Source organism: Lepus europaeus, chromosome 17 (assembly GCF_033115175.1).
Source record: "Lepus europaeus isolate LE1 chromosome 17, mLepTim1.pri, whole genome shotgun sequence".
NCBI lineage: Eukaryota > Metazoa > Chordata > Mammalia > Lagomorpha > Leporidae > Lepus > Lepus europaeus.
In genome coordinates, this window is record NC_084843.1 from 27,553,509 (window position 1) to 27,579,896 (window position 26,388).

Below are 26,388 nucleotides of genomic sequence, written 5' to 3' on the forward strand. Positions count from 1 at the left end.
GGTTGCTGTCTCTGCCTTTTTGTCCCTCACACCCTACAAATACCACACAGCCCCTAACGCATGTACCTGCAGTCACAGTCTGGCCGCACCTCGGCAGGGGACTGAGACACAGGTTCTGGAATGGCTGCAAACCCACCTGGCCACAGGCCCCGCGTGAATCTCCCAAGTTCTGAGAGGAGACAAGGAGGAAGCATGGGACGGCAGTGTCCTGAAAACTGTGCCCAGCAAGCTGTGTTTTGGCTGACGTTCCTGCTGTGCAGATTAAGTTCATCTCAAAGAGCTGTCTTTTTGGGGGGCAGAGGGGGAATGTCCTCTTCAGTTTTTGATGAAAAATTCCTTTGTGTTAACGTCCCAGCCTTGGCTCCAGTATAGATGTACACTTGTGTCTGTGGCCCGTCCTGCTACAATGGGGGGATCAGATGGAGTGGACCCAGGGCAGGTCATCATGAGGCATATGGCTGAAGGGTGACAGAGACTTCCGGTATGTTCCAGCCCTTTCTTTGTTCTGCTCCCGGACAGCCCCCCCCCCCCCCATGATAGCCCTCCCATTCCTTCTCTGGGGACCTTTCCATGGTGACTAAGCTTCACCCTCCAAGGAGGAAAATGACATCGTCTCCTCCCTCACTGTAAACACTGACGAGGTCAACGGATGGGAATGGTGGCCAAGAAGAAAAACTCACTGCCAGCGTTCATTGTTTTGTCATCTGTGTTCGCTGCGAGTACCATCTCAGAACCATCTGCTGCTCAGGTCATCAGATTAAAGATTGGATTAACGCTGTGGGCCCCCTATACAGAAGGGAACTCTATCTGGGTCTCCCATGCAGGTGGCAAGTGCTCAGATACTTGAGCTACATCACCTGTTGCCTTCCAGGATGCCCATTAGCAAGAAACTGAATGGGGAAGGAGGGTAGCCAGGACTCAAACCAGGCATTGTGATATGAACGTGTGTGTCCCAGTGGCAGCTTCAATGTGCCGCACCACGATGCCCAGCCCTCATGTACTTTCATATCCTTGAAGCCCATGTATGAAGAGCTTGGGATCTACTGTAACCCCAGCCGTCATTTCACAGAAGAGCAAACAGACTCAGAGGAGGGAGAGGACTTGTGAGTTTGTGGCAGGACTGAAGATAAACCCAATCCCCCATCTCTGTCAAGGGTGGCCTTGGGCCACAGGCGAGATCTGGGGGTGGAGGATGGAGATTGTGCATTGTGCAGGATCTATGTGAGATGACACCGCGACAGGCTGTCCTGCTCTTTGCTTTTCCTTCGGGGCACTGCTCAGTGTGTAACCACGTGTTTATTTGGGTAATTAGTTGCCGCTTCTCTAATACACTCTTAAGTTCCTGAGGGCCCTTTGAGTGCTTGGGCTAGGTTTGTTTTTCCCTCGCCATCCTAGCCTGGGTAGGGGAGCTGACACTCAATAAAGAATGGTACCGGATGGATGAGCATGTGTATGTAACTGTGTCAGATATGGGGACAGTCTCCATTTTTTTTTTTTTTTTGACAGGCAGAGTGGACAGTAGAGGGAGACAGAGAGAAAGGTCTTCCTTTGCCGTTGGTTCACCCTCCAATGGCCACCGTGGCCGGCGCGCTGCGCTGATCCGAAGGCAGGAGCCAGGTGCTTCTCCTGGTCTCCCATGGGGTGCAGGGCCCAAGCACTTGGGCCATCCTCCACTGCACTCCCTGGCCACGGCAGAGAGCTGGCCTGGAAGAGGGGCAACCAGGACAGGATCGGTGCCCCAACCGGGACTAGAACCCGGTGTGCCGGTGCCACAAGGCGGAGGATTAGCCTACTGAGCTGCGGCGCCGGCCTAACAGTCTCCATTTTTAAATTTGTATTTCATTTGAAAGGCAGGAGAGAGAGAGAGCGAGAGAGAGAAAGAGAGAGAGCTCTTACCTGTTGATTTACTCTTCGAATGCCTATGACAGCCAGGGCTGGGCCATGCTGAAGCCAGCCAGGATCTGGGAACCAGGAACTCAACCTGGGTGTCTCCTGTGGGTGGCAGGGAGCAGGAAGCTGAAACCAGGAGTGATCACAGTCACTGCTATGGGACGCCAGTGCCCCAAGCAGCTGCTTTCCCACTACATCAAATGCTCACCCTAACAGTCTGTTTTTAGAATAAGATCCTAGTTTAGGAGAAGATGAAGTCTGAAGCTGAGAATTGTTAGTGAGGTGAGAAATGCTCACAACTTGGACACACAGATGAGAAAAAGCTAGCAGGTTGGCATTCACATCATCTTAGCTTGGCCATTGGTCAGATTCTCTGGAAACTGACCAAAACCCAGGTGGTGTTAGCTGCCCAAAAACCCAGGTGGTGTTAGCAGCTCCATCTCAAAACACTCTCCTTTCGGCCGGCGCCGTGGCTCAACAGGCTGATCCTCTGCCTTGCGGCGCCGGCACACCAGGTTCGAGTCCCGGTCGGGCCGCCGGATTCTGTCCCGGTTGCCCCTCTTCCAGGCCAGCTCTCTGCTGAGGCCCGAGAGTGCAGTAGAGGATGGCCCAGGTCCTTGGGCCCTACACCCCATGGGAGACCAGGAGAAGCACCTGGCTCCTGCCTTCGGATCAGCGCAGCGCGCCGGCCACGGTGGCCATTGGAGGGTGAACCAACGGCAAAGGAAGACCTTTCTCTCTGTCTCTCTCTCTCGCTGTCCACTCTGCCTGTCAGAAAAAAAAAAAACAAAAAAAAAAAAAACCACTCTCCTTTCTTGCCTTGCACTATTTCCTACTCTGCTGGGTTTCCTCCCACCTCCCTGGCCATGCCTTCCCAGTCCTCCCTTGCAGATTCATCCTTTTTAACTTCAATTCTAAATTTTGGGCCACTGATACCTAATTCCATGGCTTTAAACACCACCTACGTGGCCAGCACTGTGGTGCAGAAGGTTAAGGTGTGCCTGTGACGCTGTCATCCCATATGGGCATCGGTTTGAGGCCTGGCTGCTCCGCTTCTGATCCAGCTCCCTGCTAATGTGTCTGGGAAAGCAGCAGATGGCCCAGGTGTAAGGCCCGGATGGAGTTCAGGCTCTTGGTTTCAGCCTGGTCCAGCCCCAGCTGTTTTGGTCATTTGGGAAGTGAACCAGTGGATGGATGATCTCTCTGTCTCCCCCTCTCCATAACTTTGCTTTCAAAAAAAAAAAAAAAGGCATACACAGCATCTAAATGCAGAGGTTCCTAAGTTTATACCCTCGTAACTCTCCTCTGAACTCCAACAACACCTGTATATCCAATCACCATTTGACACATTCAGGTGGACCTGGAGCACTTAAAGTTAACATGTTAAAAATGGAGCTTAGAAAAAAATAAAAATGGAGCCTGGGTGTAGGTCGTGTGGTGCGGTGGGTTAAGCCACCACTTTTGATACTGGCAGCCCATATCAGTTTGAGTTATTGTTTCCTTCAATTAGAATCTAAATTCTGAGGGCAAGGGACTGTAATATTTGTCAGGAGCCCAGTCAGCACTGATTGCTACTGTAGCTACAGGTGGTAGGGGGAGGCGTGGCATGGAGTGTAGCAGCTGTGTGTCAAGAACTCCTCTTCAAGTTGGAGCAGCACAGATCTGAGCCTTTGATCTTGTCTGAGCCACAGGACTGTGGAGAGCAGGTGACACTGTGACTGCTGATTTGGTGGCAGTTTGAGGTGTGACACAAAGAAATGTCACAAAACCAAGGGTTAGCATCGACTGGAAGGACAGCTCCCAAGTCCCCCACAGGCCCACAATACCCAGTGGAGCTGCTTATGGCCCCAGCTGTCATCACAAAAGGTCCCCTAACAACATGTTTGGTCTGTGCTTGCTGAGGTCGCACCTACGATACTAAAATTGGAATGATACAGGGAAGATGAACATGGCTCCTGCAGAAGAGTGACCCGTTTGCCAAGTGTTCCATAAAAAATAAATAAAAGAAAAATAAAAAATCCTGACCCCTCTCTCAATAATCCAGAACCCAAAATGAAGCAGCGGAGTGCCTAGAGCTACAAGTTGGGCTAGCAGTAGAGGAGTCCAACATCAGATTCAAGCCTGAGATGGGCAATCCTGAGCCTGAATAACCGGAAGGAGATGTTCATTCACAGACGGAGACAGATCCAGGTGCAGCTCCCAGCTCCTGCCTCCCCCCCCCCCCCCCGGCCCAGCCCTGGGCTGTTGCAGGCATTTGAGGAGTGAACCAGGGGATGGAAGATCTCTCAAAAAGTGAAAAGAAATGAGTAAACAATTTAAAAACAGCTATGTAACCGAATTTAAGGGTAAAGTGCATTACGGCAGGGAGCCTGGGATACCAAGACCATCTAGCGCTCAGGAAATGGCGTTGGTGCTGAAACTCGATCTCATGGCCCCTCGCACACTCCCTTCCCGCCTCGGACTCCGCCGTGGCCTGCAGTGCTGCCTTCCCCCGGCCCCGCCTGCGTCCCCCCGACACTGGCCAACGTCTGCTCATCCTTTATGATCCAGCCAGAAGAGAAGCTGTGGCCACCGCCTCGCCTCGGAGGAGCCAGTCACTAGCTCCTCTGAGCTGCCCAGCACTTGGGCACACAATGCGGAAACTGCCGTCCCCACCGCCGCACGGTGAGCTCACAGAGGCTCCGGAGCCCAGCAGGAGGCGAGCCCGGAGGGTGTCTGCTGCCGCCAGCGATGAGCGAATGATTGCATTTTAAAAGGGGATTAGCGCCAGGGGGAGGGTGGGTGGCGGAAAATGGCTCAAGGCAGAGGGGTGAGCTGAGCTACTTGGAATGGTGTCTTCAAACAACCGAGCCTGGGCCAGGGAGATGTAATGACCAACCTATGACAAACTCCGCAAGAACTAGGTCAGTTCCTTCCTCTTTAAGAACTAGAGGCTTCATTTCCGCGCCTGCGCATTGAAGAGTAAACACCTCTCTTTTCACCTACCTCCCCTCTCCCAATTGCCCCAACCGGCCACAGCCTCCTCCCATACTCCCCTTCTTCGGGTGAGGCAATGGTCTGTCCCACGGTGCTAGGCTAGGTCTGGAGGGTGGCAAGCATAAGTGGTATATTCCGCTGCCTTCATTACCTTGGGCGTTTTGCGTTTCTTCTGTTCTACTTCCCCCCTACGAATGAAAGTTAATGGGTTGGCCTCAAAGAAGGCGGGGGAGCCGGGCTGAGGGGACCGGTCTGAGCCGGTCTGTGGCGCAGGCGCAGTGCGGATAAACAGGAAGCGGGCGGTAGAGGCAGCGGTAGAGGAGACCTAGGGGCTTCCAGAAGAAACAGCGGAAGAGCTGAGATTACCGGGAGGGCAACGGAGGTTAACTGGAAGCCAGAAAACGAGCTTTGGCCCTCTGCTTCTAGGGAACAAGAGCCTGCCGCCTCGCTCTCTGCTTAGGCTTCCGGCTCTGCTTAGGCGGAGGCATTGGCTGACAAAGGGCTTGCGCCGGTGCCGCCGCCCTTCTCATCCGGGCATTCGGGCCCCTGCGGAGAGAGGGGGGAGGGGAAGGAGCAGGAGGGGCGCGCGCTTGCAGCCGAGGCCCTTTGCAGGGCTGCGGGCCTGCAGCCCAACCGACGGAGGCCGAAGAGGACCGTCAGAGGTCGCAGCGGCCGGGGGCAGGAGGATGGTGCAGAAGGACAGCCAGGCGACGCTGGAAGAGCGGGAGAGCGAGCTCAGCTCCAACCCTGCCGCCGCCGCGGGGGCGTCGTTGGAGCCGCCAGCAGCTCCGGCCCCTGGAGAAGACAACCCCGCCGGGGCCGGGGGAGCGGCAGTGGCCGGGGCGGCCGGAGGGGCTCGGAGGTTCCTCTGTGGCGTGGTGGAAGGTGAGCGCTCCGCCCCGCCCTGCCGGCACCGCAGCAGGTCCTGGGGAGGGAGGCGGGGGGCTGGCGCTGCCTCGGGGGCCTCTCCGAGGCTGTTCGGTCCGTGAGTCTGCAGCTTGGCCCTGGGGTCCGGGGGGAGGAGCGGCCGGGCGCGTCTCTCCCCGTACGCCCTTCCTCGGCGTCGAGTTCCCCTCTGGCTGCTAAGTAAAGCCTGACCCCACCCGTCTTGGGCTTGCAGCCAGGCCGGCTCCCGAGGAGGCGGCGGTAGGAGCCTGGTGTGGCCTCTTGAGTTAAACTTCTTGGTAGCTTGGGATCTTATTCCGCAGCGTTTTCTGCGTTCGCAGGAAGAAACGTGTGGAGTGGCTGTGTCCGCACGCAGGCGCGGTGTGTCTGGAGGGAAGGGGGCACAGTCGGCTGGCACTGGGGCCCTCTATGATTAGGACTTCGTTGTTTGTTTTTTTTTTTTTTTGCTGGCCAGCACTCTCCTCCTATGAAGACCCATTGCAGCCCGGAAAACCGCTCTGTTTCCCAGTTACTGCACTTCGCTCTCGATGGATGACGCTGTGGCTTTGAGAATTGAGTCTAAGCGTCTGAGATGGAATTTGGATTTAGTGGCTGCAGAAGAGATGTAAAAATGCCCTTCTAGCCTCCGTCCTTCCCGTTGGGTTGAAGGGAAGGGGGAGCTTTTTGGGTAGAGAGGGAATATTACCGGAAAATGGAACCACAGTGCCTGGGAAGCACGGGCTGATGTTCTGCCCGCGTTCTGTGGGAGCGCCAGCTGCGTCCTGCCTCTTCCTCGAGTGTGGTGTGCATCCGCATTTTCCATGTTGTTCGACCCAGGGCTTTTTAGTTGTCTGTTTATGATTAGCGCTCTCCTTCTGTATGGTAGGGTGATAGGAATAGAAAAGTTTGTCTTTATTAAAAACCGAAAGCACATGAAAAAGGGACGAAGAGTTGCCTTCTTGATGGACAACAGCAGCTTCTCCAGTGTCGTCACCAGATAGATAGGTTCTTAAAAATGGGTGGTGATTAGGTTATTTTATACAAAGTTTAATTGTTGGGGAGACAGACTACTTTTTAACAGAGTGGAAAACTATTTTGCTGGAGTCATTGTTTATAGAGTCTCATTGCTTTGTGCCATGTCTATGTTGATGTATATATTTGGCTTAAATACAGGGAGATTTTGAAAAAACAATCTGTGTTTTGTTACCAAGGTCTTGGAGTGAGGATAGGGAAGGAATGCTAGAAGATAAAGAAATTTCAGAGCTGGACACTGAGTGGGGAGTTTGTTAGTCTGTTCTGCCGCCAGGAGTGAAAGGGGACGCTTGATAGTGACTTACATGGTCTGCTCTGAGCGGTATTACAAGGGGACTCTTCCTGTGTTGAAGAATAAATTTGTGACTCTCTCTTCTTCCTGTCGTTCACCTCCTTTCCCCTGTATGTGTTCTTGGTAGCTGAGCCCCTGAGCCAAAACGGAGGTGTTTTCTTGGGAGAGAGGGTGCGACGGTACTCTGTTGGCACTGTTCCTGGAATGGATGAGGATAGGAAATACCGAAGTTCCCGCAGGATTCCTGCTCCTTCATCTTTCCCTTCCAACCCTTTGTTGGTTTTAACTCATGCGTTAACATCACTGCTTCCTCTATGATGCCAATCAACCGCAACCACTAACCTGACTCTTACAGCGCACAGTCAGGGATTCTGGAGATTAAGATATTCAAACTGGACACTTGAAACATGTTTCTCTTTTCTATACTGGCACAGCTCTAAAAGGTTGTTTAATGCCTACTCCTTTAAGAGAAAAATAATAGTGCCCATGCTATTGTAAAGTTAAAGGCCTGAATAAATTTGACCTAATCAAGAATAATTTAAAATCACCAATAAGGAGGTAACATTGAATATGCAAGATACTTCTATTAACTGTCTTCATGGTACTTCTGAGGGAAGGCCTTATCTCTTGCTGATGATTAGACTGAGACAAGTGGAAAGGAGAGGTTAGGCAAGCTCTAAGGTGTGCGGTGCAGCTATGATTAGCACACTAGGGAGCTCCAAATACCAAGTCGGTGCTTATACAACAGCTGTAGGTCATGAGACTGCAAGTTTACTCTGGGGCAAGTCGGTCGTCAATTCTCATTTGTTCAAGCCTTGCTCTGGAATTAAAATTCTTGAATGTTTGCTGTTTGTGCTCTGCCACTGTCACATTTATTGTGACTGTAGCTTTAGGCATTTGTTTGATCCTTTTGATGATGTCAGGATTTTTATGAAAGGTGGTGATAAAAAAGTCAATTACATTCTTTTCTAGTCCCTTTCATTCCTACAGTAATTGTTATTAATGGGAGTTTGAATTGCTTTGCTTCTTCTCCATTGTAAGGTTCAGATACTCTAAAGTTGGTTTTCATTGGTGTGAAAAGAGACACTAGTTTTGACTATTTAACATTTTTAAAAAATGTTTATTTTTATTTGAAAAGGAGACAGAGTGATACCTTCCATCTGCTGGTTACTGCCCAAATGCCCCCAACAGCCAGGGCTGGGCCAGACTGAAGGCAGGAGCCCAGAACTCAATCTTGGTCTCCCATGTGGGTGGCAGGTACTCCTGGGGTGTGCGTTAGCCAAGCCACAGGCTTCAGTACGGGATGAGAGCGCCCCAAGAGGAATCCCAAGCTCCTTGCCAAACACCTGCCCCAGGTTTAGCTGTTCTTAAATAAGCTGTTATGTAAGTAACGTATCATAATAGAAAATTTAGCTAAACAAACAGGAAAAATAGTTACCTTTTAGTATCACCATCTAAAGTGAAGAAACTTTTTAATGTTTTACTAAATATCCTTCAGATTTTGTTGTCTTTTTATAAAAAGATAACCTGCTTTTCTCAAAAAACTTTACAACATATTTGAAACTTGAAAATAACTTCATTCTTACTTTGAATCTAGGATTTTATGGAAGACCATGGGTTATGGAACAGAGAAAAGAACTCTTCAGAAGGTAAATTTTTATTATTTCAAGAAGTTTTTTTTCTTTAAAGATTTATTTATATAGGCTGGTGCCGCGACTCACTAGGCTAATCCTCCACCTCTGGTGCTGGCACACCGGGTTCTAGTCCCGGTTGGGGCACTGGATTCTGTCCCGGTTGCTCTTCTTCCAGTCCAGCTCTGCTGTGGCCCCGGAGTGCAGTGGAGGATGGCCCAGGTCCTTGGGCCCTACACCTGCATGGGAGACCAGGAGGAAGCACCTGGCTCCTGGCTTCGGATCAGCACAGTGTGCCGGCCACAACGTGCCGGCCATAGCAGCCACTTGGGGGATGAACCAACGGAAAAAAGGAATACCTTTCTCTCTCTCTCTCTCTCACTCACTCACTAACTCTGCCTGTCCAAAAAAAAAAAAAAAAAGATGTATTTCTTTATTTGAAAGGTAGAGTTAGAGAGGGAGACACAGAGATCTTCCATTGCTGGTTCACTCCCCAAATGGCCACAGTGGTCTGAGCTGGGCTGCTCTGAAGCCAGAAACCAGGAGCTTCTTCCAGGTCTCCCACGTGGGTGGCAGGGGCCCAAGTATTTGGGCCATCTTTTACTGCTTTTCCCAGACACTTTAGTAGGGAGCAGATTGGAAGTGAAGCAGCTGGGACTCCTAGGACTCGAACTCATGCTCAGATGGAATGCTGACATCACCAGTGGCACCCTTACCCACTGTGCTACAATGCTAGCTCTGAGAGAAGATTTTTTTAAGGTTTTATTTATGTATTTATTTGAAAGGCAGACTTACAGAGAGGCAGAGGCAGAAAGAAAGAGAAGTCCCCAAGCACTTGGGCCATCTTCTGCTGCTTTCCCAGGACATAGCAGAGAGCTGGATTGGAAGTGGAGCCCGTATGGGATGCTGTTGCTGCAGGCGGTGGCTTTACTGCTGTGCCGCAGTGCTGGCCCTGAGAAGACTCTTAAATCTTTTTTTTTTTTTTTTTTTTTTTGACAGGCAGAGTGGACAGTGAGAGACAGAGACAGAGAGAAAGGTCTTCTTTGCTGTTGGTTCACCCTCCAGTGGCTGCTGCGCTGCAGCCAGTGCACTGCACTGATTTGAAGGCAGGAGCCAGGTGCTTCTCCTGGTCTCCCATGGGGTGCAGGGCCCAAGCACTTGGGCCATCCTCCACTGCACTCCCGGGCCACAGCAGAGAGCTCACCTGGAAGAGGGGCAACCGGGACAGAATCCGGCACCCCGACCGGGACTAGAACCCTGTGTGCTGGTGCCGCAGGCGGAGGATTAGCCTATTGAACTGCGGCGCTGACAAGACTCTTAAATCTTTTTAATATTTACTCTTGTTTGAAGAAATACACTGAGTAGCCAAGGTACAGTTTAATTATTTCCCAGTTGCTGAAGGTGTTTTTATTTGTTTGAATGAGTTACAGAGAGAAGGAGAGGCAGCAGAGAGAGAGAGATCAAGATCTTCCATCCACTGGTTCACTCCCTAAATGGCTGAAATGGCCCTGGGCCAGGCCAGAGCCAGGAGTCTGGAACTTCATCCAGGTCTCCCAGATGGCTGCAGGGCCCCAAGGACTTGGGTTATCTTCTGTTGCTTTCCCAGGCATATTAACCAGGAGCTGGATTGGAAGTGGAGCAACTGGGACTCGAACCGGTGCTTACATGAGATTCCAGCATTGCAAGCACCAGCTTAACCCACTGGTCCCTGCTGAAGATGTTTACCATGGCTCTATACTATTTCAACTAGGCCCAATGGTTTTCAGATTTTTTTCTGGGGAAATGGAGTATAGGCTTTGAACTTCTCTTTTCTCCCAGATCTGTTTTTTTATTTGAGTCCTTAACATGTTGCTTACCTTAATAATATTTAGTCTTTTAAAAACCCTGATTACAAAAAGGTTAAAGCTGCTGTCCTAGAATTTTATTAACTTTGTCTGAGATGTAAATACTTTAAGAAAAAGAAAAAATTGAGACAGTTTATAAGTATTGCCCATTTACATATATGTCATTTTCTTTTGCCTTAAGGCTCCAGAAATGGGAATTAAATACATACTTGTATGCCCCAAAAGATGACTACAAACATAGGATGTTTTGGCGAGAGATGTATTCAGTGGAAGAAGCTGGTAATTTTTTCTTTTTAATCCATAAATTTCAGAACATGTGAATAAAACTGATCTGTTTTACATGTAGTTATACAAGAATTATACTAAGTATTTTATTTTCACTTTGTAGGTATTTTCCTTTTCTTCTGTCAGGTAGCTGTTCAGTTTGTGTGAATTAGTATAGTTGAAAGAGCGGTGCTAACAAGGTAATGGCACAAGGGTGACTCATGGGTGTGCCATCTGACTCTACCTGTTGTGTGGTCATGGACTCTACTTTTCTGCCAGTGATCCAGTCAAGTGGGCCACTGGACAAAGAGGTACTAAAATCTGGTTAGACCTAGGGCGTGGGAAGTGAAGCACCTGCTTGAGTGCAAGTTTTAAGGGGATCAAAAATTTAAAAAATAAATCCAGTAATTAAGATAAATAATGTTTTATGCAATTAAAAAGTAATGCAGGAAGTTAATGATGGACAGAATGCCAAAATTTTAAATAAAGACAAGATCATTATTTATGCTTTTTCTTTTTATGGCTTGGCTCTAAGCATTGTTACTGGTCCTGTCTTTTTTTTTTTTTTTTTGACAGGCAGAGTGGACAGTGAGAGACAGAGACAGAGAGAAAGGTCTTCCTTTGCCGTTGGTTCACCCTCCAATGGCTGCCGCAGCTGGTGCGCTGCGGCCTGCGCACCGTGCTGATCCGATGGCAGGAGCCAGGTGCTTCTCCTGGTCTCCCATGAGGTGCAGGGCCCAAGCACTTGGGCCATCCTCCACTGCACTCCCGGGCCACAGCAGAGAGCTGGCCTGGAAGAGGGGCAACCGGGACAGAATCCGGTGCCCCGACCGGGACTAGAACCCGGTGTGCCGGCGCCGCAAGGTGGAGGATTAGCCTAGTGAGCTGTGGCGCCAGCTGATCCTGTCTTTATTTAAAATAGACCTTACCCTATTCTAGTGAAGTGGATAACTGCAGCAAAGTATTTTTGTGTGTATTCTTAGGTTGAGTTAGTTCCGTAGAATTGATAAGCAAATCAGTAGTGTATGACAAAACCTCCTTATAAATTAGGCAGGTGGTGCTTTGCTTTGAGGATTTAAGTGAATGGGGAAACATTTTCATGGTTGAGATGAATTAGTATACACATGTAACTAACAAGATACTTGGTTGCAGAGTCCAGCCTAGGCACTAAAGGCAGAAAGTTTTGTGGCATTATGAGAAAGCAATTAAAACTCTGCGTTTTTCCATCTAATAGTATTGTTTACAATTATAAGTTAAGTGTACCTTCATCTTTATTTTCTTGTTGTACTGGTAATGAAATGTATTGTGATCAGTAATTAATATTTATAGTCAAATGACTATTCTAAGTTACCATTGAAAGTTATTCAAAGATTTAATCAGGTACGGAATAGTAGTAAGTAATGTTTAAATATATTTAGGAAAATTGTTTATTATGTTTTTAAAGCTTAAAGACTGTAATGAATGCTTTTCCTATAGATGTAAAGATGAGGAATTAGGACTTTTTTTTTAAGATTTACTTATTTGAAAGAGTTGCAGAGATGAGGCTTTCCATCTACTGGTTCACTCCCAGACATATTAGCAGGGAGCTGGATCAGAGGTAGAACAGCTGGGACTTCTGGTCCCAGGGATTAAGAAAGCATTTTCTCTTTCACATTATAAAGTAACTTTATGTAGATGTATTTGGTTAATAATTTCAGTTGTTCAGAGACAGGAAAAAAAGAACATTTATACCTTTACAATGCTATAGGAAATTGATGGTCTGTGTTCAGTAAGAGAGTTAACAATTCAGTATTTTTGAGAAATGACAATGAAAGGAAGGCGATTTATTGATTTGGTTTTTTTCCCAAAAAGAATAAGAAAGTATTTGTAATGAAAAAGAAGGGCCTCTTACTTTCAGTTGGTTCAAAATGAATCAAAGATATAAAAATTACTTTTTTTTTCTCTTGCTATGACATTAAATCATTTCAGACTTGTGTCATTTTGTATGGCCCATTGTCATGTTGAATATTGGCAATTTTGTAAAATTTAAGGAACTTTTCCTTATAAGTTGGGAGAAATGATCTCTTCAGTTGAGAAGTAGAATTTTGAAAGGTTTTTTTTTTTTTTTGCTGCTCTCTAAAAACATGGACTGTGTTCTTTAGAACAACTTATGACTCTCATCTCTGCTGCACGGGAATATGAGATAGAGTTCATCTATGCTATCTCACCTGGATTAGATATCACCTTTTCTAACCCCAAGGAAGTATCTACATTGAAGCGCAAACTGGACCAGGTAACTCCTTTTAAATGATTTTTCCTCACTAAAGTACTTGAAACTAAGTCTTCTGAGTTTCTTTTATGATACTAAAATGAAATCAGACTCATAGTGTTTCTGTGAGAATTTTGTTCTTTAATGCTCCTGGTAGAGGAGTATTTGTTTAAAGATTTATTTGAGAGGTAGTGTTACAGAAAGATCTTCCATCTGCTGGTTCACTCCCCAGCTGGCTGCAATGGCCAGAGCTGAGCCGATCTGAAGCCAGGAGCCAGAAGCTTCTTCCTGGTTTCCCACAGGAGTGCAGGGGCCCAAGTGCTTGGGCCATCTTCCACTGCTTTCCCAGGCCATCAGCAGAGAGCTGGATCAGAGAGGGGCAGCCGGGACATGGTAGGCACATATGGGATGCTGGTGCCTTAGGAGGAAGCTAAGCCTATAAACCACCCCCCCCCCCCCCAAGGAATATTTTTAGAAGAAAGACAAAAGAGCTTTATCAGAGGTACAGAGATACATGTTGAGACACTATATACACCATTGGGTGTCTGACTGAATTCGTGGATGAGGTGAGAGAAACAAAGGATTGCCTGTTAGACATCAGTTCCCTTCATTACATGGTCAAGAAATGTAATTTGGTCTGGAAATGGCTAATTTACAGGAATGAAAAATAGATTGTACTTGAAATCTGTTTGTGAACTTGATTTGAATCTCAATTTTACTTAGATAAAACCTATACATCTTTTTTGGTCAAGTATAGGGATCCCATTTTTTTAAATGATTGATTTATTCATTTGAAAGAGTTACACAGAGAAGGAGAGGCAGAGAGAGAGAGAGAGAGAGGTCTTCCAATCTGCTGGTTCACTCCCCAGTTGGCCACAATGGCTGGAACTTAGCCAATCCAAAGCCAGGAGCCAGGAGCTTCCTCTGGGTCTTCCCATGCAGGTGCAGGGGCCCAAAGACTTGGACCATCTTCTGCTTTTCCAGGCCATAGCAGAGACCTAGATTGGAAGTGAAGCAGCCAGGACTCGAACTGGCACTCATATGGATGCCAGCACTGTAGGCTGCAGCTTTACCTGCTACTCCACAGCACCAGCCCCAAGGATCCCATTTTCCTATTGTTTTTTAAAATTGCTGGCTTTTCTGTATACATGTTTTGTTTCTATAGGCAGAGATTTATATTGTGGCATTGAAATGGCTGTTAAATGTTATAGCAGTTAAAATGTTCAGGATGATGTTTAAGGGATTATTTCCCTATTTGATCAGTATTACCATTGTGTTCTTTCTGATTCATTCCTACTTAGGTTTATTTGCAAAGGTATTAATCAGAATCAGTGTTTTATGTTTCCCATGTCTTGAGTTTACTTATTCATATTTCCTTGTTTTTTCTGACTGTTGGGTCTTCTCCATTAGCAGCCAAGGAGGTAGAAAGGCCACATTTTCTCCTATTGAAAATATAAAAATAATAGGTCAGTCTTTGAACATTTTGAGGAAAATGTTTGGCATTAAGTAAATAACTTTATTTGGATTTTTTTTTTATCCTAAGATGAGCGAATAAGCATCTTGTTTTTCTTTTATTAGGTTTCTCAGTTTGGGTGCAGGTCGTTCGCCTTGCTTTTTGATGATATTGACCATAATATGTGTGCAGCAGACAAAGAGGTGTTCAGTTCTTTTGCTCATGCCCAGGTCTCCATCACAAATGAAATTTATCAGTACCTAGGAGAGCCAGAAACTTTCCTCTTCTGTCCCACAGGTATAGTATGTAACAGCTTTATGTTAAACTAGTTTCCTTGACTTTCAGAAGAACAGGTATAAGCCCTATTGTACCCCCCTCCTTGGTGCAAAAAACAGAATCTTTTTAGGAGACATTAATCGTGTTTTAAATTGGAGAAATTTTAGGAACTAATAACTGACAGCTGATTAGGCAAAAGAGTTCATGTATTTTTTTTAGTACTGGAAGTATATAAACATATTATCAAAACTAAAGGAAGCATATTATTATTAGTAATGAAAATGGGAAAAAGCAAAAATACGTTGTTTTTTATGTAGTCACTTATTTTCTTCTGCTTGTTCCCTCTTTCTGCACATGCATGTCTGTACTTTTTATTCCTCCCACTCCCATCTGGGCTCTTATTTTCAGAGTCAGTCTAGAAAGATTTAATAATTTTTCCTCTTTTCCTTCTCCAACTCCTCCCATTAAAATGATTTAGTCTCTTATGATTTAATTTATAAGAATTCCTTGTTTGTTAAGGACACGATAAATGAGTTTATGAGATTATAGACTGAATTACTTGTATGTCTGAGTATTGTGAGCTATGAACCTTATTTTAGTAGTCTGATACTATGGATACCCAGTGTTCAATAAGATCATGTTGGGAATTAATTCAGCCTAAATTATGATTTAAGTTGCAGTTGGATACTGATATCTATTGGCATAATCTTGTATTAGTTTTGTTATGCTGTCTGTTCATTGTCTTTGGCCCCTGACTATAATTGAGAAGTATGGACAGTTCAGACATTTAAAAAAAATGGATCATAGAGTTGAATGTATACTGCTGTTAGAAGAAGATATCAGATTTTATGAATTGACTTTTTTTTTTAAAGATTTATTTATTTATTTGAAAGAGTTACACAAAGAGAGGAGAGGCAGAGAGAGAGAGAGGTCTTCCATCCTATGGTTCACTCCCCACTTGGCCACAACAGCTGGGGCTGTGCCGATCCGGAGCCAGGAGCCAGGAACTACTTCTGGGTCTCCCACATGGGTGCAGGGGCCCAAGGACTTGGGCCATCTTCCGTTGCTTTCCCAGCCCATAGCAGGGAGCTGGATCTGAAGAGGAGCAGCTGGGACTAGAACCAGTGCCCATATGGAATGCCTGCTGGCGCTTCAGGCCAGGGCGTTAACCTGCTGCGCCACAGCGCCGGCCCCATGAATTGACTTTTAAAGTAACTTGCCATTGAGTTTATTTCCTTTTAGGTATGATATAGAGCTCTTTCCCTTTTTTTTTTTTTTTTAAAGATTTACTTATTTAATTGAAAGAGTTACAGCAAGAGAGAGGGAGATTGAGGGAGAGAGAGCTTCCATCCACTCGTTCACTCCTTAAATGGCTGCAGTGGCTGGAGGTTGGTCGACCTGAACCCAGAAGTCAGGAGTCAGGCGATTCTTCCCAGTCTCCCACATGGGTGCACAAGGACTTGGGCCATCTTCCCTCCCTGCTTTCCCAGGCACATTAGCAGGGAACTGCATCAGCCTTTATAGGATGTGGCACTGCAGGCCGTGGCTTAACCTGCTGTGCCACAGTGCTGGCCCCAATGTGGAGCTTTTTATCATTTAAGTCTGGCACCATCCTTGACACATGCCTTTTATCATTTAGATTAAAGCTTTTAGGTTTGGTAGCCGTTTTTTCCCCATTTGAAAACCTATGACCATTTCACTTCTGATTGTTTAATTTTTTCCCCCTATATACAGAGTACTGTGGCACTTTCTGTTACCCAAATGTATCTCAGTCACCTTATTTAAGGACTGTGGGTGAAAAGCTTCTACCAGGAATTGAGGTGCTTTGGACAGGTAGGTCTTTAAAATTTACTTAGTAAACTTCCAGTTAACTAGGACCTAGAGAAATTGGTTGTTATTGTTAATTGAATACTTTTTTACAACAAAAATTATTGGTTAGAAAGGCAGAGTGACAGAGAGAGAGAAATGTATCTTTCATCTGTTGGTCTTTTTTTTTTTTTTTTTTTTGACAGGCAGAGTGGATAGTGAGAGAGAGAGACAGAGAGAAAGGTCTTCCTTTTGCCATTGGTTCACCCTCCAGTGGCCGCCGCGGTAGGCGCGCTGCGACCTGCGCATCGCGCTGATCCGATGGCAGGAGCCAGGTGCTTCTCCTGGTCTCCCATGGGGTGCAGGGCCCAAGGACTTGGGCCATCCTCCACTGCACTCCCTGGCCACGCAGAGAGCTGGCCTGGAAGAGGGGCAACCGGGACAGGATCGGTGCCCCGACCGGGACTAGAACCTGGTGTGCCGGCGCCGCAAGGCGGAGGATTAGCCTAGTGAGCCGTGGCGCCGGCCATCTGTTGGTCTTTTACCCAGATGGCTGCAACAGCCAAGTCTGGGCCAGGCAGAAGGCAAGAACTCCATCTGGGTCTCCCACAAGGGTGGCAGAGCCCAAGTATTCCAGAGGCCTTTCTGCTGCCTCCCCGGGTACATTCACAGGTAACTGGATTGGAAATGGATTTGAACCAGCACCCGGGTGAGGGATGCTGACTTGCAAGCAATGTCTTAACCTGTTGCACCACAATGCCAGCCTCTTCCTTTTTTATAACTGAAACTTAACCTGAAAACTTGTTAAAATACTCATCTTTTACAAAGTATATATTCTTCATTTGGTATAAAAAAATGGCTTGACAATTTTGCAGTGATTCTGTGAGTTACTGACTAAATCAGGATCTATAGGGCACTAAAATAAAGGGTGTTAATCCCAACCCCAGAAGGCTGTTCTACATTAGAAAATGAAAATATAAAACTTAGGTTAAAAGAGTTGTTGGTGTGTTTAAAAAGAGAAATTGTTAGAAAGTATATATACAAGTGTAAGGAAAACAAAGTTATATGTGCAGTGTATTTTAAAGAACCCTGTGTGAAATTTCTTCTAATAAACGGTTGTCATTATTTCTAGGTCCCAAAGTTGTTTCTAAAGAAATTCCAGTAGAGTCCATTGAAGAGGTTTCTAAGATCATTAAGAGAGCTCCAGTAATTTGGGATAACATTCATGCTAATGATTATGATCAGAAGAGGCTATTTCTGGGTCCATACAAAGGAAGATCCACAGAACTCATCCCACGGTTAAAAGGAGTTCTCACTAATCCAAATTGTGAATTTGAAGCCAACTATGTTGCTATCCACACCCTTGCCACCTGGTACAAATCAAATATGAATGGAGTGAGAAAAGATGTAGTGATGAGTAAGTAGCTTATCTTTATAGCAAGCTGTGGGGAGAGAGCTGGGGTTAACTAGAGCCAGTGAACAATAGATACTCCTTTGTCATCAAAATGTAAGAAGTTTGATTAAAGTGTGTGGTTCAGCTCTATTAATGAGGTATGGATATCATAGAAGAAAGGCTGAGTGTTTTTAGATAAATCACTTCACCTCTTTGTCTTCGTCCTTTGTTTTTAAAATATGGCTCAATATTTAAGGTCTGAATACAACACAATTTTTTAAAATTGAAAGAGTTACACAGAGGAAGAGACATACACAGAGTGAGTGAGTGAGTGAGAGAGAGAGAGAGTGATCTGTCTGCTGGTTCACTCCCCAAATGTCTGCAACAGCCCAGGCTGAGACAGACCAAAGCCTGGAGTCAGGAGCTTCTTCCAGATCCCCCATGTGGGTGCTGGGGCCCAAGCACTTAGGTCATTTGTTGCTTTCCCAGGCACATTAGCAGGGAGTTGGGCAAGAAGTAGAACAGCTGAGACTCAAACCAGTGCCCATATGGGATGCTGGCATCACAAGTGCCAGCTTTACCTGTTATACCACAAAGCTGGACCCAACACAGTAGTCTTTTAATATTCCCATTATCCCTAGAATCATTTGGATTTGTTGTTTTCAGGTGATTTGATTAAATGGAATATTTTAGATGACTTAACATACTCTTATCTGAGTTACTTCATCTGTCATTAGAGAGAGGATTTCCATCTGCTGGCTCACTCCCCAAATGGTTGCAGCAGCCAGAGCTGAGCTGATCCGATGCTAGGAACTGGGAGCTTCTTCTGGGTCTCCCACATGGGTGCAGGGGCCCAAGGACTTGCGTCACCCTCCACTGTTTTCCCAGGTCCGAAGTGGAGCAGCCAGGACTCAAACTGGTGCCCATATGGCATGCTGGCATTGTAGGCCAGGATTTTAACCCACTGTGCCACAGCGCCGGCCCCTTCATAACTCTTTTTTATTCACCTTGTTTATTTCAGATACTCTCATTTTAGACATTCACTTACTAATTTTTTTTTTTATTTTTATTTTTTGATAGGCAGAGTGGACAGTAGAGGGAGACAGAGAGAAAGGTCTTCCTTTGCCGTTGGTTCACCCTCCAATGGCCGCCGCGGTAAGCGCGCTGCGGCCGGCGCATCGCACTGATCCAATGGCAGGAGCCAGGTGCTTCTCCTGGTCTCCCATGGGGTGCAGGGCCCAAGGACTTGGGCCATCCTCCACTGCACTCCCTGGCTACAGCAGAGAGCTGGCCTGGAAGAGGGGCAACCGGGACAGGATCGGTGCCCTGACCGGGACTAGAACCCGGTGTGCCGGCGCCGCATGGCGGAGGATTAGCCTACTGAGCCGCGGCGCCAGCTTCACTTACTAATTTTTTAAAAATAAATTTGAAAGGCAGAGTGATGGAGAGAGAGAGATTGATTGATCGATCATTCGATCGATCTTCTGTCTTTTGGTTGACTCCTGTAAGTGTCCATAGCAGCCAGGGTTGGACCAGGTTAAAGCCAGGAACCTGGAGCACAGAACTCCATCCAGATCTCCTACATGGGCAGCAGGGACCCAAGTACTTTGGCGGCTATCTACTGCATCCCCAGATGCATGAACAGGAAGCTGGGTCAGAGCAGAGTAGCCAGGATTCAAACCATGCACTCTGGTAAGGGATGCCAGCATCCCAAAGTTAATCTACAATACCGGCCGGCGCCGTGGCTCACTAGGCTAATCCTCCACCTTGCGGCGCCAGCACATTGGGTTCTCGTCCCGGTTGGGGCACCGATCCTGTCCCGGTTGCCCCTCTTCCAGGCCAGCTCTCTGCTATGGCCAGGGAGTGCAGTGGATGATGGCCCAAGTACTTGGGCCCTGCACCTCATGGGAGACCAGGAGAAGCACCTGGCTCCTGCCATCGGATCAGCGTGGTGCGGCGGCCATTGGAGGGTGAACCAACGGCAAAAGGAAGACCTTTTCTCTGTCTCTCACTGTCGACTCTGCCTGTCAAAAAAAAAAAAAAAAAAATCTACAATACCTGCTCCGTCTCCTAATTTTTTTTTTTTCCCTGAGAGATTGAGAAAGAGCATGCATCCATGCTCCCATCCACTGGCTCATTCCCCAATGCCTCAGAAAAGCTGGGAGCCCAATCCAAGTCTCTGATGGCGGTGACAAGAGTCCAGTTACTTCAGCCATCACTGCTACCTTCAGGTCTAAATTAGCAGGATGCTGGAGTCAGGAATGGAGCAGCCAGGACATGAAGCAAGTGCTCTGATATGGGGATATGAGATACGTACATCCCAAACTTAACCCACTGCACCACAACACCCACCCCTAAGTTTTTATTTTTCTGAGAAGCAGATTCAGAAAGCGCACACACACTCCTGTCCACTGGCTCACTCCGTAAATGTCACAAACAAGTGGAGATATCAGTATAGGACTTCGTGTGGGTAGCAGGAACCCAGTTATTTGAGCCATAATTACTGCCTCTTAGAGTCTTTGTTGCAGGAAGCTGGAGTCAGGAGTAGAGCTGGGTGGACATCAAGCTGGGCATTGTGATATGGGATACAGGTATCCTATGTCCTTTTTTTTTTTTTTTTTTTTTTAAAAAAAGATTCATTTATTTACCTGAAAGTCAAGAGTTACACAGAGAGAAGGAGAGGCAGAGAGAGAGAGAGGTCTTCCATCCACTGGTTCACTCCCCCGTTGGCTGCAATGGCCAGAGCTGCGCTGATCTGGAGCCAGGAGCCTCCTCCGGGTCTCCCATGTGGGTGCAAGGGCCCAGGGACTTGGGCCATCCTCCACTGCTTTCCCGGGCCACAGCAGAGTGCTAGATCAGAAGTGGAGGAGTCAGGACTCGAACCAGCGCCCATACGGAATGCCGGCACTGCAGGCAGTGGCTTTACCCGCTACTCCACAGCGCTGGTCCCCTAATTTGTGTCTTAATCACTAGGTCAAACATCTGCCCCACTTATTTTTGTATTTATGAAAAATTAAGTTGAAAGAGAATGCTGGGGAATTGTTTATTCATTATAATTATATATCTTATGTGGCAAATGAATGTTCCTAAGCACTGAGTTTACAAGGGATAAAGTAGTCCCTCCTTTTGAAAAACAGCCTAGCATTGGATAAAGCATATAGGCAGTTGTACTATATTGTGCTAAGTGTTATAACTTTGTATCTACAAAGTGCTGCAGGAATCTGGAAGATAGTGATTACTTCTGTAAAACAAAGTGTCAGGGATGATTTCACAGATATTTAAGCTGTGAGTATATTATTGAGTATATATTTATTATATTCGGAGTATGAGTAGAGTTTGCAAGGATTGGGCTATCTTCTACTGCCTTTACAAGGTGCATTAGCAGGAAGCTGGATAGGGAGTAGAGTAGGTGGGACTCACGCCAGCACACTGTGATACGGGATGCCAGTGTTGCAAGTGGTAGGTTAACTCATGTGCCACAGCACTGGCCCTATAGCTAGTAGATCTATTAAGGCAGAGTATGAAGCACATTAAAGAACGGTAGACATTAGCAGAATGGAGCTGTGTGCAAGGAAATAATAAGGAAAGCAAAGAATAATGGTTTTTGAATACTCAGCCAAAGAATTCAGATTTAATTTCCCCTACTTGATGCTGTCTATCCTAGTTAAGGGCTTCATTGCTTTATCTGTGGTCATATATGGGCTCTCTTGATTTTCTCTTCTCTCTTCAATGCATTATTAATAATAAAGTTATAATTCCCTGAAGGCTAGGTATTATTTTCCTTTAAATTTATTTATTTGAAAATGTTACAGAGAGGGAAAGATGAGAGAGAGAAAGAGAGAGGGGAGAGATCGTCCTTCTGTTGGTTTACTATCTGAATGGTTCTGTGGCCAGGACGGACCAGGCTGAAGGCAGAAGCCAGGAGCTTCTTCCAGGTCTCCCATGTGGGTGCAGGGTCCCAGGGACTTGGGCCATCCTCCACTGCCTTCCCAGGTGCATCAGCAGGGAGCTGGATCTGAAGTGGAATAGCTGGGCCTCAAGCTAGTGCCCTTATGGGATGCTGGTGTCATAGGTGGCAGTTTTTCTTTGTGGAAAGCATGGCACTTTAAACATTGTGTTCCTATTAACTAGTACTAAGTAGATATATCCAATTGACTTTTCTAGTAATTCTAAAGATACTGTGTTTTATTTCAGATGGAATTTTACATTTAGTAGTGCATTTAGGTGACTATTTTGGATAAATTTTTTAATGAAAGGTTTTGTGTTTGTTTACATTTTTTATGTTTAGAGTTTGTTCTTGGTCTAGTTCTTTATTTCTTTGGCTGTATTAGAATGACTATTTGTATTTAGCTCTCTTGCTTACCAGGAGACTTGTGATCCAAACTATTTTTGTGCTTTTTTTTTTTTTTTTTTTTTTGCAGCTGACAGTGAAGACAGTACTGTGTCCATCCAGATAAAGTTAGAGAACGAAGGCAGTGATGAAGATATTGAAACTGATGTACTCTATAGTCCACAGATGGCTCTAAAGCTGGCTTTAACAGAATGGTTGCAGGAGTTTGGTGTACCCCATCAGTACAGCAGTGAGTCTGGCCATTCTTTGTAAGGGTGTTTGTTATTTTTGCCATTTGTTTTTGAGAAGCAGAGAGGGAGAGAAGAGAACTCCCATTTATTGGCTTACTCCCCAAAAGCCCCCAATGGATGCAAACTGGATACAAAGCCAGGAGCCAGGAGTTTAATCCAGGTCTTTCACATTACTTGATTTATTATTGCTGTTTCCTGGGTCTGCATTAGCAGGAAGCCTGAATCAGGAGTGGAGCTGGTTATTGAACTCTGATATAGGATGGCATAGAGGCATCTTTAAGCAGCATTTTAACTGCTAGGCCAAATGCCTGCCTGTAAAAGGGTTTGATCACACGTTTTAGTTCCAAAATAAAGAACTCTGTCATATGCCTTACCTTATGGCCTTCTAAGCAAAATGAAATCTCAAAAGTAAAGTTTTTAAAAAATCTTACTTTTGGTTTTAAGTAGCTTTTACCATGATAAAATGTTGATTTGAACCAATTATCTAAGTACTTTAAAAACAGATTTTCCAAAGAGAAGGTAATAGGATCTTGGCATGTTTTGGGATGTGTACTACCTGTGTATCTACTCTCCCTCTTAAAATCCTGCCTCTGATGATTTACAGAAATTTCACTTTTTTCAGATTATTTGAAATCTCAAAACTAAGGTTCCAGTTAAGTATATGGTGGTAAGAGAAGGCGTTTCTCTAATAAATCTAATTTATTCTCTTTTCCACTTTTTCTTCTTTGTGTGTGTATGTGTGTGTAGGTAGGCAAGTCGCACACAGTGGAGCTAAAGCAAGTGTAGTTGATGGGACTCCCTTAGTGGCAGCACCTTCTTTAAATGCTGCAACTGTAGTTACAACGGTTTACCAGGAGCCCATTATGAGCCAGGGGGCAGCTTTGAATAGTGAGCCTTCACCTCTGACCAAGGAAGAAGAAAAGAAACAGCCAGATGAGGAGCCCATGGACATGGTAGTAGAAAAACAAGAAGAAACGGACCATAAGAATGACAATCAAATACTAACTGAAATTGTTGAAGCTAAAATGGCAGAGGAACTAAAACCAATGGACACTGATAAAGAGAGCATAGCTGAATCAAAATCGCCAGAGATGTCCATGCAGGAAGATTGCATTAGTGACATTGCTCCTATGCAGACTGATGAGCAGACAAACAAGGAGCAGTTTGTGCCCGGTCCAAATGAAAAGCCTTTGTACACTGCCGAACCAGTGACTCTGGAGGATTTGCAGTTACTTGCAGATCTGTTTTACCTTCCTTACGAGCATGGGCCCAAAGGAGCACAGATGTTACGGGAATTCCAGTGGCTACGAGCAAATAGCAGTGTTGTCAGTGTCAATTGCAAAGGAAAAGACTCTGAAAAGGTGAGTATGCTTAATTTACTGCTTGAGTAGCCTGGATGATTCCCCATGCAGGTAATGTGGGAGAAGTTTATGTTTTGTAAATATTTGTTTGGAAGGCAGGTTATAGAGTAAATAAAAGGGAGAGACAGGAGAGAGAGAACTTCTGTCTGCTGGTTCATTCCCTAAATGGAAGCATTGGTTGGGGGTGGATGAAGCCAAAGCCGGGTTCCAGGAACTCCATCCAGGTCTTCTTCAAGGGTGGCAGCACTTGGACTATCTGCTGCCGCTGGTTTGGAAGTGGAGCAGCCATGACTCAGACTGACGCTGGTGTGGGATACTGGCTTCACAGGCAGCAGCTTAACCCACTGCACCACAGTGCTGGCCCTGACCACATTTTAGAATGTGTTGCGGGGCCGGCACTGTGGTACAGAAGGTCAAGCGGCTGCCTGCAGTGCTGGCATCCCATATGGGTGGTGATTCAAATCCTGGCTGCTCCACTTTGATCCAGCTCCCTGCTAATGTACCTAGGAAAGCAGTGGAAGATAGCTCAAGTGGTCGGGCCCCTGCCACTCACATGGGAGACCCAGAAGAAGCACCTGGCCTGGCCTAGCCCTGGATATTCCAGCCATTTGGGGAGTGAACCAGCAGATGGAAGATCTTTCTCCCTCTCTGTATCTCTGCCTTTCAAATAAATAAATCTTTAAAGAATAAAATTTTAAGAAAAGTATTGCTTAAAGTGAATATGAACTCTGCTGAATCTGTTATCTTCACTTCCATAGTTTTCATCTTAGTTAGGTCTGGAAAAAGGTCAGTGTTGCTTATTTTAGCGTTATTTCTCAGTTTAGGGAGATGGACACTAATCGCTTCTCTGGAGTTTAAGCCAGTAGTGCTTTGATGGTTGGCATAAATTGCAGGTATTTGATAATAGCCTAGTTTGTAACTATGTCTTAGATTATTTTGTTATATTCTTAGTCTTTTTTTTTTTTTTGGATCCTCAATAGATTGAAGAATGGCGGTCACGAGCAGCCAAATTTGAAGAGATGTGTGGACTTGTGATGGGAATGTTCACTCGGCTCTCCAACTGTGCCAACAGGACAATCCTTTATGACATGTACTCCTATGTTTGGGATATCAAGAGTATAATGTCTATGGTGAAGTCTTTTGTACAGTGGTTAGGTAGGTATGCCAGGAATAATCTCTTCTCCTCAAATATATTGTCCCTTAAAAAAAATTATCCCATAGGGAGAAAAACATTTAGGGAATTGGTGAATTTCCAGATCTTTTTCAGTTCTTTGCCTGGGTTTCTTTCAAAGGTAGGCACTGTTGGGGAGTTGAGGTGTGCAAGCCTCAATGATTATATCAAGCACATAATTTTTCTCCCTTGGGCTAATTCTGCATAAATATCTTGAAAAATATGTTAGAAGTACTGACTTTAACTTGCTCTGACTGAATGCTTCCTGGACGGAACCCTGCATACCACCGTGATTGATCTGGAGATGAGACACTATGAAATGTGACTCTAAGCTCTCTGCTGCTTGCTGTGTCTTGATAACGTTAATGTTGTGTATAACAGAACAATTGCGAAATGACCTGAAGGGCCTGGCAAGAGGAGGCCATCCTCCCAGCCCTGTGCGCATGCGAGCTTTAGTGGAAGGCTATTCTGGTGCTGCTGGGTATTAATACACATGGCTTTTTCTTTATCCTTCTACCAAGTAATTGGTTTTAGCAGGGGATAGAAATTGCAGTCCCCTGAAAAGTTTGTGCTTTATTAAATGGACTTCTGTATGTCTCCCTTGAAAACTTTTTTTTTCCTGAAAATCCTCAAACTTGGTAAAAAGCACCAGCATGGCCAAGTTTCCCCAGGGACCTCATTTTCGTTTCCAGGTTTTCAATCCAGCCATAAGGAATATGTAATGGACTTAATACAGCACACAGCAGGCAGCAAGGCTGACTGACATGTCATAGTTTTCATAGTTGTCACAAATACTATGATGGGCTTTATGGGCTGGTTATGAAATTGATGTCTGAAACATTGAGCTTAGATTAACCAAGGAGTAGTACTGAAACTTTTGTTCCTGCCTTTATACTTTGGTTTCTTACATATTAAAAAAATTTTTTTCCTAAGATACAACTAATTAGTTGCTAAAAGTAGAGCCTCTGTTATTTTGAAAATAGAATTTTCTTTGGGTTGCCATAAATAAAACAAAAGATTTTTAAAAACACTAAAAACCACTTGAAAGGTGTGAGGTGGGGAGGGAAAGAAAGGTATCTACTGCAAGGTTCATTCCCCAAATGCCCACAACATTCTAGGCTGGGCCAGGCTGAATCTAGGAGCAGGGAATTCAGTTCACGTCTCCCACATGGATGGTGAGGACCCAAGTACTTCAGCCATCACCTGCTGCCTCCCAGGGTGTGTAATTGCAGGAAGTTGGAATTGGAAGCAGAGCCAAGCACTCAGAGATGGAATGTGAACATCT

At 45.7% G+C, this 26,388-nt stretch overlaps 1 protein-coding gene and 1 non-coding gene across 3 annotated transcripts in view; both read left to right on the forward strand.

Annotated features, from left to right (window-relative positions):
- Positions 1–3,789: 3,789 nt before the first annotated feature.
- On the forward strand, positions 3,790–3,891 carry LOC133776424 (U6 spliceosomal RNA). Its single transcript, XR_009868373.1, has one exon. It is a non-coding gene; the product is annotated as a U6 spliceosomal RNA (small nuclear RNA).
- A 1,307-nt stretch (positions 3,892–5,198) lies between these two features.
- OGA (O-GlcNAcase) overlaps positions 5,199–26,388 on the forward strand; it is a 36,277-nt gene continuing 15,087 nt past the window's right edge. Inside the window, exons 1-10 of one of the 2 annotated variants that reach the window (XM_062214831.1) lie at positions 5,199–5,751; positions 8,673–8,724; positions 10,732–10,829; positions 12,956–13,086; positions 14,641–14,812; positions 16,526–16,624; positions 17,730–18,014; positions 22,412–22,570; positions 23,319–23,932; positions 24,913–25,087. In XM_062214831.1, the coding sequence (XP_062070815.1) occupies positions 5,553–5,751; positions 8,673–8,724; positions 10,732–10,829; positions 12,956–13,086; positions 14,641–14,812; positions 16,526–16,624; positions 17,730–18,014; positions 22,412–22,570; positions 23,319–23,932; positions 24,913–25,087 (1,984 nt within the window). In that variant the 5' untranslated portion in view covers positions 5,199–5,552. Of the gene's footprint in view, positions 5,752–8,672; positions 8,725–10,731; positions 10,830–11,011; positions 11,126–12,955; positions 13,087–14,640; positions 14,813–16,525; positions 16,625–17,729; positions 18,015–22,411; positions 22,571–23,318; positions 23,933–24,912; positions 25,088–26,388 lie in introns of those variants that run through there. The other variant, XM_062214832.1, reaches the window with a different exon arrangement.